The sequence below is a fragment of the Myotis yumanensis genome, unplaced genomic scaffold (genome assembly GCF_028538775.1).
Source record: "Myotis yumanensis isolate MYYU_CA2020_CCGP unplaced genomic scaffold, mMyoYum1.0.hap1 SCAF_1, whole genome shotgun sequence".
Classification (NCBI taxonomy): domain Eukaryota; kingdom Metazoa; phylum Chordata; class Mammalia; order Chiroptera; family Vespertilionidae; genus Myotis; species Myotis yumanensis.
This window is the reverse complement of record NW_027223752.1, coordinates 221,884,579-221,905,909: the sequence shown is the minus strand read 5'-3', so window position 1 is coordinate 221,905,909 and position 21,331 is coordinate 221,884,579. Positions and strand designations below refer to the sequence as shown.

The following is a 21,331-nucleotide window of genomic DNA, read 5'->3' as shown; positions in this document are numbered from 1 at the left end:
TTTTGTTAATGGTTGCCACCAGTAGACATCATAAATAAATAGGAAACTATTTTCTGTTTTACATTGTAGATGCTTTTTTGTTTTCTAAAATTCTTTATGAAATGTTATCATAAAATCATAGCACTGACATAAAGTTATTCAAACAGAAGGAAATTACGTGTAGCCTTTTGTTAGAAAACTTTCATATTCAGATTTTCTGTAACTGACTTGGTGGTAAGTTTGAATGCTAAAACCAAAATAATGGATTAGTTAGCACCTTTAATTGCAGTAAGACATATTATGCTAAAATGGGGAATACATGGAGTCCAATCTTTAGAAATGGATTGGATAGATTGGAAGTTCAGTGCCACCAGCTAGCACCCCCCCCTCCCCCCGTCTGTCTGTCTCTCTCTCCTCTCTCCTCTCTCCCTACCTCTACTCTCTCTGCATCCATTTGTTTCTACCTATGCTGGCGATTATCTTTGATTTTTTCTCTTTTCCTACTTGCAGGAATGGTACTTTTTCTGGGTACAAATGTCAAATTCCAGAGAGAAACTCCAGCTCTGTCAGGGTTAAGAGTTGACCCCTTTCAAACAGCCATGTCCCAGGGTCATGAGGCAGAAATCCACTGCTGAGGCAAAATGTTCCAGAGAATGAGAGATGGGCAGCTCCTGTCAAACAATTATAACAGTGATAGTAATAAATAAGTACTTACTATCTGCCAGAACCTGTGCTTAAGTATTTTCCTTGCTTTGTTCCGTGTAAATAGCTGTTAGTAAAGCACTGCGCATTTCACAAGTGTTTTTTTAAAAGTTGTTTTGCTGTTTGTTTGTTTTTCCTGAAAAAAGCTTTATTATTTCCATTTGGTCTAAGGCATGGGAGAGGACTCCAATGTGGTTAAAAGGATGCTTAGTGGTTTCAGGGAGAAGCTCAAGCAAGAGCCAGGCACCAGAGGGAGGCAGAGGGGCCCCTTCAAGTTCTAAGGCAGCGGTTCTCAACCTGTGGGTCGCGACCCCTTTGGCGGTCGAACGACCCTTTCACAGGGGTCGCCTAAGACCATTCTGCATATCAGGTATTTACATTATGATTCATAACAGTAGCAACATTACAGTTATGAAGTAGCAACAAAAATAATTTTATGGTTGGGTCACAACATGAGGAACTGTATTTAAAGGGTCAGAAGGTTGAGAAACACTGTATGGGCTCTTGAGGGTGAGCCTTTCGAAGAGATACTCACTCATCCCAGTCTGGGGGCCGCCCAGCCTGTGGAGGTGAGGCAGGTGTCTTCCATCTTCTTGATGAGTTTCACCTCCTCACCCCGGAAGTGGTTCTCCCGGAAGTCTCGGAGCTGAGGGTCTGCGAGGTTAGAACCAGGGCAGGCAGCTCCACGAGGGCCTTGGTCAGGTTCCTCTCCAAGGCCCTGGCGGCTTCCTTGGTGTCCTGAGTTTCACCCCACTCCTCTGGGGAGGCTTCAGCACGTCCTGGAAGAGAATGCGGCCTCTGTGCCGGTTTTGCATCTTTAAGAGATGCTCTGAGCCCTCGCGCTTCTTCTCCACCAAGTGGAAGTGGCCCACGTCCTCCAGGGCCACATTGTCCCATGGAAGTAGAAGCTCAGAGAGAGGTAGGTGTAGTGGGAGGCCCGCAGGTGCAGGTCGGCCAGGCGGGGGACGCCTGGTGGAATGGTGCTGACGAATGTGGGAGCTCCTAGTTGTTTGACAAGAAGGAATTAAGGGAGAAGAAAATGGTGCTGGCTGGTCTCGGAGGCTGAGGACGGCTGAGGTGGTTTGGAAAGTGGTGACTGGAAAAGAGGTTGGAGGTGGTCGGAGGCTGGAAGAAGGGGCGTCCCTGGGTCTGTTCCGTCCAGACACTGTTCCAGCAAGAGACAGATGGGAGGGCGGGGGCGGGCAGGGAGGACACTGCCTAACAAGTGTTGTGCATGCATTATATTGTTAATCCGAACGATCACCTTTTCAACTAAATGCAGTGATTTTATATTGAATGAATATGCTCTAAGTTAAGTGAGTTTTTATGTGGCAGAGCCAGAATGAGAACACCTGTCTTCTGATTCCTGGTCCCGAGCTTTTCCACCTAAAAGCTGCCTCCTTTCTGCAGGGCCCCAGTCATGTGAACTTTTGTGAAATGTGGTAGTTGATCAGATTCAAGACACGAACAGCCCCATGTTTGGTAACTAATTCTAGTACCAAGGAACCCTCACAATCATAACCTTTTTCTCTTATCCTTTTTTAAAAAAAACTAACCCTTCTCTCTGGTTTTCCCTTAGCAAATATCACTGATGAGTACATTTAGCTGCAGGTAATAAATTAACTATGATTAAATGAGGAGTTTATCAAGAACTCATCAGGCAGCCCTCCTCCTGCTCCACTTCCCTTAGTTTTTGGCTTCCCTTCCCAAGGTGGTGTCTCCTCTGCCAGTTTGCCTTTGTTTCAGGTACAGAGAAGGAAGAGAGACAAAAAGAAAAAGGAAAGACTTCCCTTGATCCCACTCTCTTTCTATCCTGGGAAAGATTTCCTCTGTAAGAATTTTTTCTGTATCTTACTGGCCAGAATTTAGTCACACAGTTTCCCCTAGGAGAAAGCTAGATGGAAGTGTGTGGGGGTATATATATATATATTTTAATTTTAGTTTTGATGGTGTAGGAAGAAAAGGCATGAGCCACCCTACTCTTCGCTTTAGTGGGACTGGAAGTAATAACTCAGCTCTTGGACCACATGCCTGTAAGTCCTTCCACACCGGTTTGCTTCACTTAGACAGTTTCAGCATTTTCTTTGTTCAATTGAATGACTCCAATTTCTTTTAACTCTTTTAATAAGGTTGCTTTCCAGCGTTTCTCTGACCCATAGAGTCCCCCTTATTGATTTCTTTTGAACCCACTTATCTTCACACTTACCCAAGAGGATGTACACCTATATACTCCCAAGAGGATACCTACGAACCATTTTTGTTCTCTCTTATCCCTCCTTTAAATTTTATAGATGAAACTGGAGAGGCAAAATTACATAGCAAATTAGTGAACCTCAACTACACTTCATGTCCCCTGACTCTGGGGCCCGGCTTTTTCTAAATGTTACTAAATAATAAGCCTTGGTGTGTTTATATATGTTGAAATTTAGGCGCAGAATAAAACCACTGATATATAAAGTGTGTATTACTGAAGAAAACTCTTTAAATCACCACTCTAATGTCAATTCCACAGAGTGCTAGAAACTAACTAGTATAAATTAAACTAGTATAATTCTCTAGTCATTCAAAGCAGATGTTTGCTGAGTGCCTACTAGGTGCTAGGTACTCTAGAAGCCAGGGATACAGCAGTGAGCAAGAAAGAGAAAGCTTTTGTCTTCAATAGAGTTTATGTGCCAGATTATATTGAATGCATGCATTGATTTTCATACACTGATAAAATATTTATTAAGGGCTTGCTCTGTGTCATGGACAGGATCTGATAAGAAAGACAAGATGATTTCTGCTCTTACTGAGCAGTAAAGCCAAAATTATCCTGTTTTTTAGGGATACACAATAAACAACTCAGACACCACTCTCCCCCTACCACTTACTAACTAATGCAATGGAGGAAACACACACACACACACACACACACACACACACACACAGACATATTAATGAGTAATAGTTCTTTATCTTGGAATTGGAGTAAATTCTGGCTTGTTTTAATTTATGATACATATCTTTTGCCGGAGTGCACAATTTAGTTGGATTTAAAAATGGATCTAGATTTAAGTGTAATTTTATAGGACTAAATTCTAACAATCTCTATTCCTTTGTTTTATTGAATTTAACTTGAATGAGATCTCTTTTATTTGTCTAAGTCTATTTCTGTCTAGTAAGGAAGTTGAAATTGATCATGCCTTGACTTTGTGGGCCATCAGAGGACCATGACATTCCAGGGTATTGATTTTGTGGTGTTAAAGGGTGACGGATCTAGTGTTAAAGTGCCAGGAGAGAATTGGGTTTCAGATTGTACACCATAAGCATTCTGGACTTTTGCTGAGACATGACTAGCTTCTTAAAGTAATGGAAGGAATTGTAAGTCTTAGGTAATTTTTACTACATAATGGAAAAAATTAATTTAAGCCATATTTGTGTAATTATGCATGCAAGAAAAAAAGTTACACGTGTGATAAATATATAACTGCATACCTATACACATCTACAATTTTGAATATATGTGCATATGTGTACCCAGAAAGTATATCCAATGTTAAGAATATTGAGTAAGCTCGGCCAGCATGGCTCAGTGTTTGAGTGTCAACCTATGAACCAGGAGGTCATGGTTCATTTCCCGGTCAGGCGGTCAGGGCATGTGACCCGGTTGCAGGCTCAATCCCCAGTAGGGGGCGTGCAGGAGGCAGCCGATCAATGGTTCTCTCTCATCATCGATGTTTCTATCTCTCTCCCTCTCCCTTCCTCTCTGAAATCAATAAAAATTTATATTGAAAAAAAATTGAGTAATATTTCAAATCAATATGACTGAACCTTTCCAAAACAGATTTCTTCTCAACATTTTGGAAATTGCTTGGTAATAACTGAAGTTTTGTTATCTTTCACACTCCTCTTGTAATTATTATTTTGCACTTGGGCAGGTACTATAGGATATGAGTTATGACACCCACTGTTCAGGGAGGCCAGAGGTCTACAAGGGTAACGCTTGGTGATATTTTTGTTACCCTCCGGGACTATAGAACGTTGACAGGTGCGTTATAATAGCTGCTACACACATGAACTGAGGAAGAGTAACCATGACCATCTTTCAACGTCCCATTTTGGTTTGGATTTGTTCTTTTTCAGTGTAATGACCTTTAGCAAATGCATTGAAAATAATGTTTTGATTACAGGATTGTTGTGTGGAAAACTCTCCTGAGCTAAGTCCCAGTGTATCATTGGAAACTAATCAGGGGTGCACCCGATTCATGGACTTAGACCAATCCATCATAGTCATCTTTTAATTTATTTCCACATCTTCTTCCAAGTTCCCATCCTTTAATAAGACTTTGACCTGCAAAGAAGAATAGAATGTATTTTATAATGTATGTTTGTTCTGTTTTCTAACAACATAAGTATTTTGCTTAAGCAGATTTGCTAGGAAGTGACAGCTTTGAAAAATTGGACACAGGAGCCGCTGGAAGCATTTCAGTTCCAGGCAATCTCAATAGTGCAGAAGGGGAAAATGAAATATCACCACGGTTTAAAGATGACAGTTTTGTCAAAGATTCCCTTCCACTCTTTGGCTTAAAACAAATGGAATAAATCAAGTCTATCCGTTCAAAATATGCATGGGCACTGGCCGAGGGAGCACTCCTTCCTAGGAGTGTTTCTTCAGAGACCACCAATAAAAAATTATCTTTCAAAATGTTTTCTTGGGTTGGGAAGACTATCTTTTCTTGGTTTAAATATCAGTTTGGCACATTTCGACGTCATAGGATTTCACAAGAACATAGCGGTACTTTTAAGAAGAGAGTAAAACCTCAGCTGGCCGGTGTGGCTCAGTGGTTGAATGTTGACCTATAAACCAAGAGGTCATGGTTCGATTCCTGGTCAGGGCACATGCCCAGGTTGGGGGCTCAGTAGGAGGCAGCCGATTGATTCTCTCTCATCATTGATGTTTCTATCTCTCCCTTCCTTTCTGAAATCAATGAACACATTCATTATGTACTCATATAGGATGTTCCTCAGAAATATAATGATGTGATTCTTAACTTGGTGGGTGTATGGGTGGTGTGTGTGTGTGTGTGTGTGTGTGTGTGTGTGAGAGAGAGAGAGAGAGAGAGAGAGAGAGATTTAATAAATCTAAGATTAGATGCTAAATGTTTCATGGAGATATAAAAACTCTGCTAATGTTCTCTACCTGAAAAATGTTGTTGGGTATATTTGAAAAGGTATAGAAAGTTGGACAAAACCTGCTTTTAGGAACACCTATTTTATCACTAATTGGAGAGACAGTGGAGTGGAGTGGAGTGAAAAGCACAGGCACTGGGGTGAGACTTCCTGGGCTTAGAAGTCTAATGTTACCATTTCTTAGAACTGTGATTTGGAGCAAGTTAATTTCTCAGTTCCCAAGTTCCTTCTTTGTTAATTGGGATTAATGACAGCATCTACTTCTTAGGGACTGTGTCAGTTAGCCCGAGTTCTCTTCTAAACACTCACTAGAATGTTAGTTATTGTTAGTAATTGAAAACACTTAACATTATGAAATGAAGAATAGAAGTAAAAATTAAAGAAAATTCAGAAAATGAAATAAAAGCTCCAACATTTCAGGAAGTCTGGAATATAGGTATAGTTTATGTTTCTGTCCGGATAGTAGTACATGAGTAGTGGCCACATTTTTTTTTTTTTAAATAAGAGAAGCATTGCTGATTACCACTTATGTGCTATATATATTTTGAAACATACTTTAGCAATTAAACTATAAGAAAATTACTGGTAATTTCTGTCTTTCAGATGTCACAAAATAATCAGCTGATTTCATGTTCACAGGTTATTCTTGGGTTTTATTATGCTACTCTTAAGAGACATCAGTGCCTTGTAAGTGAATGTGTACTTTAATTAAAAGTTGCTCCAACTCACCTTTGGCAAGCGGGGTTGTGTTAGTATTGTTACTTTCTGAAACAACTTTGATTTAATGTGCTGCCTTCATTAATTCTATGTTCACTTGTATGCTTACAATGTCTCTTATCAAGTAGTACTTCGTAGTATACTTTATCTGGATTATCTGTCTCATGAAAAAGATGGACTCACTATGGTTTACATTTTTTATATATAATCTAGTAAGAGATTTATTTAAAGGATTTGGCTTACATGATTATGGAGGCTGGCAAGTCCAAAATCAGGAGGGCGGGCTGTCACGCAGGTGACCTGGGGAAAAGCTGATGTTGTGGTTCAAGTCGGAAGGCCATCTGCTGCAGAAATTCTTCTTGCTCAGGGGAGGTCAGTTTTTTGTTCTACTCAGGCCTTCAACTGATTGGATGAGGCCCACCCACATTGTGTGGGAAGTCTGCTTTACTCAAGTCCATGGATTTACATGTAAATCTCATCCAAAAAACACCTTCACAAGAATATCCGGTATAATGTTTGACCAAATATCTGGGCACCATGGTTGAGCCAAGTTGTCACATGAAACTATCACAGGGGCTTTCTATTTAATCCCTACAGGTGCTTAGGTCCCTGTCTATGATGAAGAAACCAGCCTCAGAGAAGTAAAGAGGTTAACATAGGGCCCCGGAGCTCCAGTAGCATGCATGGTCAAGGAGGCATCTCCTCCAGACTGCACATAATGGTTTACATTTTTAAAAATCTAATAACATGACACATATAAATATATATAAATAACTTCATTTCAGAGCCTATCAGCTTTCTATATTAATAGGATTGTCAGTTTTTATGGTAGCATTATTGGTGTGGTTTGGCTCTGGGCCCTATACCTATCCTCTTAACTCTTGGGAACCATTGACATTCTTTCATTGCTTTAGTGCAGACTTAATTTTATGTCCAAGATGACAAAGGTCACTTCAATTAGGCACCTCATTGTGCCTTTCCTCCTTGTAGTTTTCTAGTGTCTTATACTAAGTATCATTAAAAAAAAATGTTCTGCTTCCATTAACAAAAAGTGAGCAGAGAACAAAAAACCAATTATTTGCAGCACATAAAATCCTTATGATAATTTGGTAGACTTTAATTAAACTAATATATCACACTGCACTTATAAGACAAAGGAGCAAAAGAGAAGCAAATAATCTTTTTCTCCTCTGTTAAGAAACACCATATTGCTTTTTGATTAAGCGCTTTAAGTCTTGTGACCTATTTTAAAGTGGAAGATGTACAGCCCTTTTCCTGTGAGGAATATTGATTGAGATGACCTCCACCTAAAAATTTGAAAGTAAGCTACAAAAAAGCTTGGTTTAAAGTGATTTTTAAAATTTTTTAATAGTTTTACAAACTCTTCAAACTAATAACAACAACAACAACAATAATAAAGGATTATGCAATTTTTGTCCATGCAAAAACATTTTTATTACAAAGATTCTTGTATTGGGATTTAACATACTTGCTGTATTTTTTGCATTGCCACTGGATCTTTTCAATGAGCCCACTGACATAATTAATACAAAATCCACTATCAATTAAAAGGATGTCTATGCAACTTCTATATCTTCTCTGCATTTCACAGCTGAAATGTCCTGGAATTACAGATACGTGGCCCTTATTTAATTAATCTCATCCTAAAATCTTCCATTTATTGGACATGTAATTCCCATAATTTAAATGGAAATAAACCACTGAATTTGGGAGTGAGGACATTTAGTTTTTTTTTTTAAATCTTTAATTTCTTTATTGGTTAAGAAATTAAAGGTATTACAAGTGTGTCCTCATCCCCCCCATTAACCCCCAACCTCCCCCCCACCAGTCGTGCTCTCATCCCACCGTTGTCCATGTCCATTGGTTTGGCTTATATGCACGCATACAAGTCCTTTGGTTGATCTCTTCCCCTTACCCCCACCCCCCCCCCCCTACTTTCCCTCTGGGGATTGACAGTCTGTTCGCTGTTTCTCCGTCTCTGGATCTGTCCCTGTTCATCAGTCTATGTTGTTCTCTATATTCCACAAATGAGTGAGATCATGTGGTATTTATCTTTCTCTGACTGGCTTATTTCACTTAGCATAATGCTCTCCAGTTCCATTCATGCTGTTGCAAATGGCAAGAGGACATTTAGTTTTAATCCCAGGTCTGCAGTGTTACATTGAATATGTCTTGTCATCCCTCTGGGCATCAGTATTTTCACTGGTAAGGTGAATAATTTCTACATTAGTTATTAATGTTGTCTTGCTGTATACGAAAAGTCAATATTTTAATATGCTCATATCAATCCTTAAATCTGTGGCTCTTAGTATTTACAAAAGTGTTTATGCAAACATTTCTAGAAATTTCTAATGATCAGAAAGCATAGATTTTTGAAGTTGGTCAACCATAAATCATATTAAAAGAGAAGTATATTTAATTTAGAAATTTATGTATTATTAACCAAGGGACCACATAATCATTGTGCCAATTCTTACACTTTTAGCATATCTTTCAGAAACAGGACACTGGTTGGCTGGATTTTGTAATTTCTCACTCTTTCAAGACTCCGTTAATTCTTTGGACATTTACACCATTTCCTTGTTACTGGATCAAACTCCTTGTGAGTTTATCCATCATCTGGAAACACTTTGACTGCTTTATACTCCCCTCTCTGGGTTTTAAGGCTCCCCAAGTAGCACTCAATTTTTCAGGCACACGATGGCAATTTCAGTGGCATTTAAGAATAGCTGAGTTTGTTGTTCACTTCATCTTCTCATTAACATCGAGTCCCGGTTTCTCTCGGGCAGCTTATTGCTTTGGCACATGAATACTAGCCGGTACAGCTTTTTTGTTTCCAAAGGTGGCTGATTTTATGGTCTGAAGAGGATAATGATCATAGCTTAAGTTTGCATCATTGTACATTTTTATTATGAGCTGTAGGACTGGAAATGCACTAATGTTCAACTTTGGCCAAATGTAATTGAACTATAAAACTTGGATCCATTCTAATGTGTTCACTTATATACTGATGGCAGTCTATTGGGTTGATTTCTATCCCTCCCTGATTTAGAAAGAATGTTCCTTCAAAATACTCATTTGAAATAAAATCATGAAAAAATAAAGTTATGCTTTAACTTATACAAAATTTAACATGAGGATAGGCTGTTCTAGAGCAGGAATCCTCAGCTTAATTACATTAGCTTTAACAAATAGTTGTGTTAATTGCATACTCTGGCTTTGTCGGTTACCTAATTTGTCTGTGTGTTTCTTATTTAAGATGTTCAGGACAGTTTTGTTGTTTTTCTAATGATTACATTGGCTCCTTTCATATGTAGGTTTGAGCTAAGGAGAGAAGGTAGCTCATGCTGGAATTGAGTGAGATTATGGAAATCTCTGGGTTAGGCAGGGAAATCCACTCACAGCCTCCTGACCTCATCTCATGGCTTCTTCACAATTGACTTTTCTGGGAATGCAGTTTTCCCTCATGTCCATAGATCTCAAGCTTACTTATCTTTTAAGACCCAGCTTAAGTTCTATTAGTCAATGACCCCTCTTCCTACTATCCTCATCACAGTCTCTTCTCACTCTTTGGAATTGTTTTACCTACTTGGCTCTTATCTTTTCCTCCCTAAGGTTAGTAATCTGTTTATATATATATACTAGTGGCCTTGCGCATGAATCCGTGTGTGAGTAGCTTGCTGCCTGCTTGCCTCAGCTGGCCGCCCCGCTCACTGCTGCTCATAGCTCTCTACCACAGATAGCTCGCTGCCCCTGAAGTTATATTTCTACATTACTGGGCTCTCTGCCCACTGCCCCTCCCTCCTGTACCTTTCTGCCTCAGGTAGCTTGCTGCCCCGCCCTCCTGCTGATAGGTTGTTACATGTCATGGAGTAATGACCATTTGCATATTACCTCTTTATTATATAGGATATTGGTATATCTCTTCCAAAGATAAAGGTTTCCTCAGAACCAGCACTGTGCTGGTTGCTCTGTATGTCCTCCCATGCCTCCCGAGATGCCACTCACATGACTGGACTCTGACCTTTGGCGTTCTTTCTGATTCTGAGATTCCATGATTATAGCAGTCAGTCAGTCAATAAATATTGATTACTTGGCTATCCAACCTGAAGCATTCTTTTGTGAGGGCCCATCTTATTTATATTTTGAAGTCAGCAAAGTGCCTGTGATGAGGGATTTTGTTCATAGTATGTAACTAACCCCTTTCCTTCCATGGCCAGTTCAGTGGTTGACTCACAATCTCAAAGGCTTCTTTTCTTAAGAGTGTAGCTCAAACAGTGCAAATGAACTGCCTTTTTGTATATGTGTGCACTCTCACCCATGTGAGTGGGCATAAGCTTCCCTTTCTTTGAATGGATAGAATTTGACTCATTTGTTAATTTTTCTGTTGGCAATTTAGACAACTTTGAGGTATGTTTTCATAAATTTAAATAATTACGGTAGAATCCTGTATATCAGCGGTTCTCAACCTGTGGATTGCAACCCCTTTGGGGGTCGAACGACCCTTTCACAGGGGTCGCCTAAGACCATCGGAAAACACATATATAATTACATATTGTTTTTGTGATTAATCACTATGCTTTAATTATGTTTAATTTGTAACAATGAAATTGGGGGCCACCACAACATGAGGAACTGTATTAAAGGGTCGCGGCATTAGGAAGGTTGAGAACCCCTGCTGTATATGATCAACAATAGGCTTCTGGAACTGAGCTTCTTAACACATTCATTTATAATAGTTTTGGAAACTTGCATAAGTTTGCTTATTATTCCTCAAACCAGTTGCAGTTATAACTTAGCCAATGATTTCTCAAAGATTCAAAGCCAAATTAAAAAACAAAAAAGAATTTTGAGAAAACAATGTAAGGGAAAAAAATTAGATTTGGAGCCAAAAGTCTTGGTTTGACACCCTTACTGTACCTCTTCTTGTCTGTGTGATTTTACATAAGAAGATCAAGCTCTCTGAGCTTCAATTCCTTCATATGTAAAATGAACAAAATTATAATTTCTACTTCATAAGGATTCTGTGATGTTAAATTAGATAGTTAAGTGAAATCTTTTAATAAGCATCTATATGAGTGTGACAATAACTAATAATTATAATATATGGCTTAGGGTACATCATTTTTATAAATCAAAAAGATGTAAAAGACTGAATCCTTTCAAATTGTCTTTCTCATAGTCTTCCACCCAACAAATCCCATGTTTACCTTATGTTTATGTCTCATTTTCCATTAGTATTCAAAAACAGATAACAGATAAACCTTCAGTATCGTTAGGCTCTGTCCCAGTTCAACTCCTATGATATTTATTTATGCTCTAATATAGGAGTATCAATTTCCTGTTTCTAGGTTGTGGAAACTAACATCAATTTGTTTCTCTATGTTGTGGAATAGTCTTCTTTTAATTTGATACATTATACTGTTCCCTAGATTTGAATATCAGTGAAGGAAAAAGTAATGAATATTCATAGAATCTTTTTACAGATTGCCAATTATATGCAACCACATTCAACAGATACTTGTACTTAATCTACACCAATTACATAGGTGCATGATTTAGTTTTGAAGCATGTCTAATAAAAATAAGTAGAAAAATAGAGACATGTGCCTTTCAAAATATATATTCCCTTGTTTATGGTTTTAAAGTTCTTTTCAGAATAATTAAGAGGATGTCTACTCTTATGTGTGAGTGTCCAATTATTTTTGTACCTAAACCTGAATCCTATTCCTGTTTTCTGCATAATGCCTTTCTTATTCCGAGCATTAGTCACCAATTATTGACCAGGGAGCTCTGGAAAAGAACATAGCTTTCATTAAATTATTAAATTTAACATTTTACTGATAGTTTTTATTAATTAAACTCCCAGCTTATTTCAGTCTTTTCGGTTAGGAAATAAATGTTACGAGTCCAAAGGGGTCCATTTGCCTGTGCGCATCAGAGCTCAATAAGACATGAACAGGAGTTTGCAGCCAAGAAAGTAAGTATTTATTAAGGAGATGGCGCCATGCCCAGAGTCCCAGGTAGCTCATTCACAAAGACATGGCACCTGATGTCTTCTAGGGGATGGGCTATCTAGGGGGAAAACCATTAATCATGGTGACTAAGGAAGTTAGGTCATGGTCAGGGTCATAGTGTCTACTGATTGGTTGGTACTAGGGTAGGGGTAGTTGATCATTGGATCTGAGCCTGATGTCAGCCACAGCATTGTCTTATCTGTTTTCACCAGGACGCGATCAATGGTTTGTTCTAGAGCTGAAACACAACTGAGGCCTAGATGTTATCTGTAGTTTGACCAAAACTCTGTCCCTGTCGTCAACAGACCCAAGACTGTTTCTAAGATTACTGACTGCTCACCAGAACCTCATTGTCTTGAGGGCTTAACGATTAATCAAAGGAAAAGGGGGTGGGTGAATCAGGTTAGTGAGTCTAGTTTGAGTTAAAGGATGGATAAATAAATAAATAAATAAATAGCCAGATTAAAGAAAATAAGATTTCTTCTTTTAGCATGGTTACAAAAACTGAGGGAGATACATAAAGGGTCTGGTAGAAAATGCTCCAGGACAACTTGTTTTTGTCGTGTGTGTGTGTGTGTGTGTGTGTGTAACTTGTTGCCTAGGAGATAGAACACATTGAGGAAAAGGTTGGAAGGCGGAGGCAAAAGCTGTGTCTATAGGACTTCAGTTGAATTGGCCTGACTGAGAGATTGGTTCTGTTTGATTTAGTGGAGCCTACCTCCTCAGTGGCAGTGATCTGAAAATTGCTTCCAGGGCCATTTTAATTAGCGGATTCAAATCAAAACAAAAACACATCCTGGTAACATCCATTTCTATCCTGACCCGCAGCCATTGCAGGTTTCACGATGGTGATGCCTATGTCGTTCTCCATGGACTCTAGGTATGCACTTTCCTCAGTATTAACCTTTAATGCTGAGGAAAAAATCCATTTTTCTTGGCTTTAGTGACAGGTGAACATTAGTGCACAAATCCATTTGTTCAGTGCCTCAAAGCTTCAAACCACAAAAACGTGAAGCCTGCTTTTACGTAGTTAATTTATGAGAGTTAGTTCTGTTCCGCAATAACATTTTAATAAGAGGAATTTATTATGCTGTGTGGCAGTATGACGACTTCATTACTTAAATGCATTCTATTTCTTGGGGATGCTTTTAAGAGAAAAGTATGTCAGGTCTTGAAAATAGAAAATGAAACACTTTGACACTTCTTATTTTCTATGTTTTTAAAAATTATTTTATCTGTTCATTTATCAAAAAACTGTGCAGAAAATTTTACATAGTATTATTTCTTTAAGAAAAGAAGATGACTATGATATGGGAAGGATTAAAAAAGAGGTTAATGAAATTTTAAATTTAAGAAACAGAAAAAAAAGTAGGCAAATAAAATGCTAGTAAAATTGACTGCAGTTCAAAAAGGTCTATTCTCTGATCTGTCATAGGACAAATAAAAAGAAAGTCAAAGATAATCACATGATTTCAAAATATTAAAATTAGGTACAAGTGATACTATGATATGACAAGTAATGTGATTTCCTTAATTAGCTATTCCTAAATATGTGTTCATTCATTAAACCAGTTTTCATTGAGGGCTAACTATGTGCCAGAATTGAGACTAAAGCAATAAACAAAGTGTACATGATGTTTTCCCTCATGGAGCACATTGTAGCCTTGTATAAGGTGTGAGGATTAAATGAAGAACTTCACAAAAATAGTTAAATATTTGGTAAATTCTATGGCAATATATCCTATAGTAAGAGTATCTACCAGGAAGATCTAACGTAGTCTCAGTGTGCATTATAGCTGTATCATAGTTGGTTTGGTAATAAAGAAAAACTTCTGAAACTTCCAAATATTTAGCTTTCACCTGTGTATAAGCAGTTTTGAAATGAAATATGCAGCGATATAGTTTGTGTAAAATGAGACAAACTTTGTTCATCTTAAGCTTTCAATTTAAATCAGAAGATTCACTTATCATAGGTGCCTTGGTAAATGTGTGCTACTTGTGTAATTGGCCAGTACATCCTAAGTTATATTAGAATTTATAACTGCTAGAGAAAGAAAAAATATTTGTTTTTAATATCTAGGAAAAGATAAAAGTTAATTGAAAAAAATTAAGATATTTTAAAGCCACTTAAATGTATACAGCTAATAATAATTGGTGGTCAGAGTAATTTTTAACATTATCTGCTCTTGAGTATAAACAACTTTAAAATTATACATTACTTTTTTTTTTTTTACAAATGAATTGATTCCTTTCAAAAATGAATTGATCAATTACTCAGTGAAAGAAATCATTTTACTTCTTTTTAAACACTGATTCTTGTTTTCTGAGGATGCATTGTTGTATTGGAAATCAGGGGGAATATTTCTCTTTTCTGATTCTAGTTAGTAAAGATAACTTCTTTGGTAGTTAATTATAGAATATTTACTCTACAGAAGTGATTTATTATCCTGTTGGCAATATTTCAACTTACTAAACATTTTACTAACATCTATTGCACCACCAAACTGGAAAACAATACTCTCTATACTTCTGGCCCTGAGAGTAGAAATTAGCCTATTGGACAGGCTCATGTTAAGAGAAATACATACTTACTATGATTTAAAACTGACATTAGCACCAAAAAATTTTGAAGGATTAGCTTCACTTTTAGTTGTGCAAACAATAAAAAGTTGGAAAACATTGCCCTTTACCAGTTAGGACTTTGAAGGTAGAGTAATTCAACCCTGACCAGAGGTCAACAGGCCATTTGTTGATAGCATGTAAACTGCTCAGATTTCTATAAAGAGATTGGGAGCTATCTACTGATTGCATTTGGAGACTAGAGAGCTGCTTTGTCAGGAGTGAAGATTCAGGTCAGACTCAGGTCCCTGTGATCTTAGGGATTTGTAAATTGTATAATCAATGACAACAAAAGTACTATTTCGTTTTTTTGTATTTCCAGTATAAACAAAAACAAATGACACTCCCATCACCGCACCCCTCTTCTGGTGACTTTTCACAGCCTTGAAAAGCTGGAAGCCAGAAACACAATTTATCCAGTGTTTTTTTTTCCCCATGAAAATATCTCTTGATATTTACAGAGAAGGTATCCAAGAGATAAGCCAGCAGTATTGATTTAGATCCCCAGGGCTGTTAATTGAAGGGAGAACTGTTAGGTCTCTATGACTTCTGAAAGAGGTCATGGCCATTGCAAATATATCCCTAACGAAGGGAAGAGTACTATTAGCAAAGATGTGCTTCCAAGCTTTGGAACGAGGCTAGCAAAACCCTACTCCCATCCCTGTAAAGCAGACATATATTTTTGTATTTTTTATAGGTGGATTCAGTGCAGACCACGAACCCCCCTGGCCACACTGAGGAATCGTGTAAAATGAATGTATGTGCTCGTAAGTGAAATACATGTAATGTTCCAACTCAGTGTGTTGGATCCTAATAGACCTGGATTTGTCTTCTGTAAAAAGAAATTGAATCCCATGGCACAGGACCACTAGCTGATTAAAATGAAGCTCTGATTTAGAAGAAAAAAATGGCTTTAAATTAAAATCTCTGGAAAAAAAAAGAATCGAACTATACTTTGCAAACAACTGAAAAAAAATATCAAACTTTCAATATGGAATAAAGGAGGGATGTGAGAGAGTTTTTTAATCTTATCAATAACTGTGGAGAAACAAAGTCAGATATCATCATACTCAGGAGTATGAAAAGAAGAACAGGAAATCCTTTTTCTTCAGTTTGCACTTGAATGGACTCCAGCAAAGAGCGGAGACATGTGTCCTGTTAGTGTTTATAGTTAATAACGTGGAGATTTAGCATAGATATGATTGCATTTGCCTTGCTGGAACTAATTGGATTCATTATGCAGAGATCACCTGAGCCAGTGCTAGATCAACAAAGAAAATGGAAATGTATACCTCAGGACTGAGTTCTCAGAAGATTAGACTGATACTACTATCAATCAGGGAATGTGAGAAACTCGTGGACATGAGAGAAACAAAATTTAGGTCATTGTGATACTTGTTGAAACATAATTTCTTATGGTGTAAAAGCATAGATGGCAATATATGTCACAGACATTTTACACGATTGCTGATTGGAATTTAGGGTAAACCCCATAAATATTCAAGGAATGTATGGCCATTTTGTGAATAGGAAACTGGCCTTTAAATGTGTGGTCCTATGCATTTATATATGCAAAAGAGGGCATTTTTACTTTATTAAGGATGAATTGCATGCAGGAAGTACCTCTTTGCATTATTATTATTTTTGTCTCAGTGGAAGACACTATAAATGTAAAGTCTTAACTTTTGTATGGATGTGAGTGTATGTGTGTGTGTGTGTGTATATGCATGTGTGTAAGTGAAAGGCTGTAAAATGTAATGATTGGCATTTGCACTTTGGGCTGTTACCTAGAATGTAAAGAGGTAAACTGTCTTAAGCCATTCATATGTATTATGATCATTATTAAAGATTATTATTCACAACGGAAGCAATGCTAAAATAGGATGACTACTGCAAAGACTCTCCAATTAAATAGAATATTTATGGCAATTGAGCTGTTTAAATGGAGATGGTGCCAATGTCTGTAAATAATGAGGGTAGGCTCCTGCGAAATCAGTTTGAAGCCAGTTGGAGAGTTCTTTTATGCTTCTTCAGGCTACTTCACTCAGTGACAAGGATGTGAATCATGGATGAGCTTATGGAAGAGATTTGCGAAATATTCGTGTGCTAACTATAACTTTTTAATCTACCAATAAGTTACATGTATTTTTAAAAAAACTTTTCTTCAACTTAAATTATATAAATAATCATAAATTAATCTAGATAAGACAGTGAATATTTAACACAAATTGATATATTTTTTTGTAGTCAGCATGTGCCATAATAATCTTGAAACTACTGTTCTTTGGTATTTGTATTCATTTCTCTTTATCTTGCTGGTTAACTTTATAGTTGAAATTTTTACCTCTCCTTTCTATGTGACAATCAGCTGAAGTTGGTACTCTACATTATTACAGGGATTTTTGTCTTTATTTATGCTAGTATAATCAATTATAAGTCTACAAACTGTATAATTCTATTGTATTGAATATTTTTTTTCTGTGATGAAAATACTAATAAAAGAACCTACTTTATAAAGTGCCTATATTTTGTATTTTAAGAGTATCTTAAAACAATGGGACATAAAATATGTTCATGTTGCTGGGTTTTAGAATACATTCTCCACACATTTGTACAATTTGAGAGTGAAGCGTTTAGCCACTTAAGATAAAGAGAGAAGGTTGGGCAGCCCTAGCAGTTTTGGCTCAATGGACAGACCGTGGGCCAGAGTTCAGGGTCCCAGGTTTGATTCCAGTACCTCGGTTCTCTCACATCAATGTTCCTCTATCTGTGCCTCTCCTCCTCCTTTCCACTCTCTCTAAAAAAAAAAAAAAAAAAAAAAAATCAGTGGGAAAATATCATCAGGTGAGGATTAACAACAAAAGAAAAAAAGGAAAGAAAAGGTCGAACAGAGAATTGCGAGAGTGTGTGGAGAAAAGCACCCTGAACTGTGCCAGGAATCTTTTTTTATTGTTATTCTTTACTACTGAAAGTATTACATATGTCTCCTTATACCCCCATTGACCTCTCCCAGCCCACTGTGCCAGGAGCCTGGATGGTAACTTTGTTCTGCCTCTAAACAGCAAGGCCCAAAGATACCTGTGTTCCCAGGTGTTCTTCTTCCTCATTCATAAGTGATAGGTTTGAACTGCACTATCAATTTTAAGGTCATTTAAATTCTTAACTTCTAAGATTTTGACAACTTTGAAATATTGCAATGTGATTTTCAATACTGGTTATGTTAATAATCAATACTGGTCATCTGTATTAAGAAAATTCCACATTGTTTTTGATTGAAATAGACCCAAAATCTCAATGCATGCCCTAAGACCAGGGGAACATAGATATATACAGTTGTTACTATTCCATTCTTGGTTTGACTTAATGGGATATGTATTGAGGTATCAATAATCGTGTTCTGGGATCAATAGGCCCCTCTTAGTTAATTGAGCTAAGGAGCCCCTCTGTATAAAACGCTCCAATTTGTTACTAAAGAAACCTTTTTGTTCTGCATGGTGTTGAATGCATCCCTGGCAGAGTATTAAAGTGCATGCGAGAACCAGTTTTTCTTGCTCTTTACCCCCCAAGGATTGATCAGCACATGAAGGTCTCTGTGACTTCAAAGGCATTTCTGGACTTGGATCACCCTGGTAGTGTTCAGAGGAGGAAACTCTAGCCCCTGGTTTATTGCTGTGGGCTCTTTCATCTAATAGTAATTCTCTTCTTAGAAGAAGCAACAGGCAGAGGAGTCTTGCGACTATTACAATTTCATGATTAATGTTTAGTAGCAAAGTGCTTCACACAGAAAAACAGTACTTTTATTTTAGTTTCCTGCAACTACTCCAGCTGGGAAAGGTTAGAGAAACAGCAGGAAGCAAAATGAAAGCATATATGTTAAGTAGATTTTTTTTTATCCTTGCAACATTCTGACTTGCAAAATAGTGTCACTTTCTAAGTCACAGAGGTGGCATAGGTGATCGTCAGGGATCCTTATTTAGGTCATTGGTCACACCAACCATTTTTTTTTTTTCATTTAGGTGAACTTCTGGCCATTTATGGAATCGATTTAGATCCTAAATTTCAATTTTGTCATTATATTAATTTACTTTACAAGATTAGAAATTTAAATGGGAGAATTGCAGACTTTCACCTACCAAGCTTTTCCCATGCCAACTATCTCTAAATAAGACTCCTGCCCTTGCCTCTGTACGTTTAAAAAAAAATGAAGACTGGACTTGCCTCAAGTAGGTCCCCCCCTTATTTGCGGGGGATAAGTTCCAAGATCATTAGTGGTGGACTCCTGAGACCCTGTGGATGGTATGGATAGTACCAAATTTACATATACATATATGTAATGTATATATATGGTATTATATATGTATATATGGTATATATATGTATATATGTAGTATTATATATGTGTATTTTATATATAAGGTATTTTATATATATTCAGCTTTTCCTCTCACATACATACTTGTGACAAAATTTAATTTATAAATTAGACACACGATATTAACATTGATAATAAAATAAAACAAGTGTAATAATATACTATAATAAAAGTTATATAAGGGTGGCATATTTCTCTCTCTCTCTCTCTCTCTCTCTCTCTCTCTCTCTCTCTCTCTCATAACCAAGAGGGCTACTAAGTGACTAACGGGAGGGTAGCATTTACAGTGTGGATGTGCTGGACAAAGGGTTGATTTATTTAATAGTTATATCAACCTCATGAGACTGATACTATTATTGTCATGACAACCACTCAATTTACAGATGAGGAAAATGAGACACAGAGTTTAGGTAAATTTGCAAAGCTCCAGAGCTAGCAGGAGGTAGAGCTGGGCTCTGAGTCCCACCACTCTGGTTTCAGAGGCTGCACTCAACAGGTGAGCCATAGAACTGTCATTTTGAACCCTATTATAGGACAGGGGTGCAAGTTAGGTTCTGAAACTATTTGGGGGTGCAGAGATAAATTTTGCATTTCCTTACATCACACATCTATGAGCCTGAGCGAGACAGATTCAGCACGAACTAGATGAGAGAGGTATTCTGATGTTCTGGTGCAGTGTTGGAGTCTGTGACAGAAGGTCTCTTTTAAACTATACATTGGATAAGAGAAATTCTTTCCTAACTTACTGAAAATATGTTACTATACATATGTACTATTTGCATCATTTTTTTTGGTAAATATATTTTTATTGATTTCAGAGAGGAAGGGAGAGGGAAAGATAGAAACGTCAATGATGAGAAAGAATCATTGATTGTTTGCCTCCTGCATGCCCCACACTGGGGATCAAGCCCATAATCTGGGCATGTGCCCTGACCGAGAATTGAACTGTGACCTCCTGGTTCATAGCTCGACACTCAACCACTGAGCCATGCTGGCTGGGCTGCATCAGTTAAAAAAAAAAAAAATTAAGACTGCTGCTGGAATCGGGGTGGACTGAGGAAAATGGCAACTGCAGTCTTTGAGCAGAGAGAGCTTACAATCAAATGGGAATTCCAGCCATGCAGGGTAATTATTCCAATGCCATGTGCTAAATGACAGGGTGTCACAGTGGTTAAGAGTACCCTGTCTGGAATCCAGACTGCCTGGCTTACCCTTACAAATTGAGTGACCTTTGGACAAATTACATCTCTCTGCTTCCCTTTGTCATTTGTAATATGATGTTAATAACAACTATAGTTTATAAATTAGTTGTGATTATTAAACGAGGTTCATCCAGGCAGCGTGTGCATGACATAACAAGAACTTGGCAAATGCTGGCGCTTACTAATTTTCTTATTGTTGCTTATATAATTGACATATGAGCAGAGTGCAGTGGTTGCTGACTGAGATGCTCACGGGCCAAAATAAGCTGAATATCACTGTCAAAAGTGAAATAAAAGGCACCTCACAGAAGAGGTAACACTATGCCCTCAATATTCTGCATATACTATGGCATGAAACTCAGCAAATTGTGCAGGTACAGCTTCTCTGGAGAAAGTCATCAGTTTCTGGTCTGCTCCAATTCAAACCTGGGAGCTCTGAGAGCTGTAATTTTTTCAGGTATAGATGAGGGAAAGGGAACTGTGAGAGTGGAAATCAAAACTTTGTCACAATTCAATGATGAAAATTTCTAAAA

General features: G+C 37.6%; 1 protein-coding gene across 8 annotated transcripts in view; it reads left to right on the top strand.

The window, feature by feature from the left end:
* PCDH7 (protocadherin 7) overlaps nt 1-21,331 on the top strand; it is a 433,237-nt gene that overhangs the window by 56,555 nt on the left and 355,351 nt on the right. Inside the window, exon 2 of one of the 8 annotated variants that reach the window (XM_070398284.1) lies at nt 15,922-18,962. The exons of the other annotated variants lie outside the window; for them this stretch is intronic. Within the exon in view, the coding sequence (XP_070254385.1) occupies nt 15,922-15,999 (78 nt within the window). The 3' untranslated portion in view covers nt 16,000-18,962. Of the gene's footprint in view, nt 1-15,921; nt 18,963-21,331 lie in introns of those variants that run through there. 8 annotated transcript variants of the gene reach the window in all.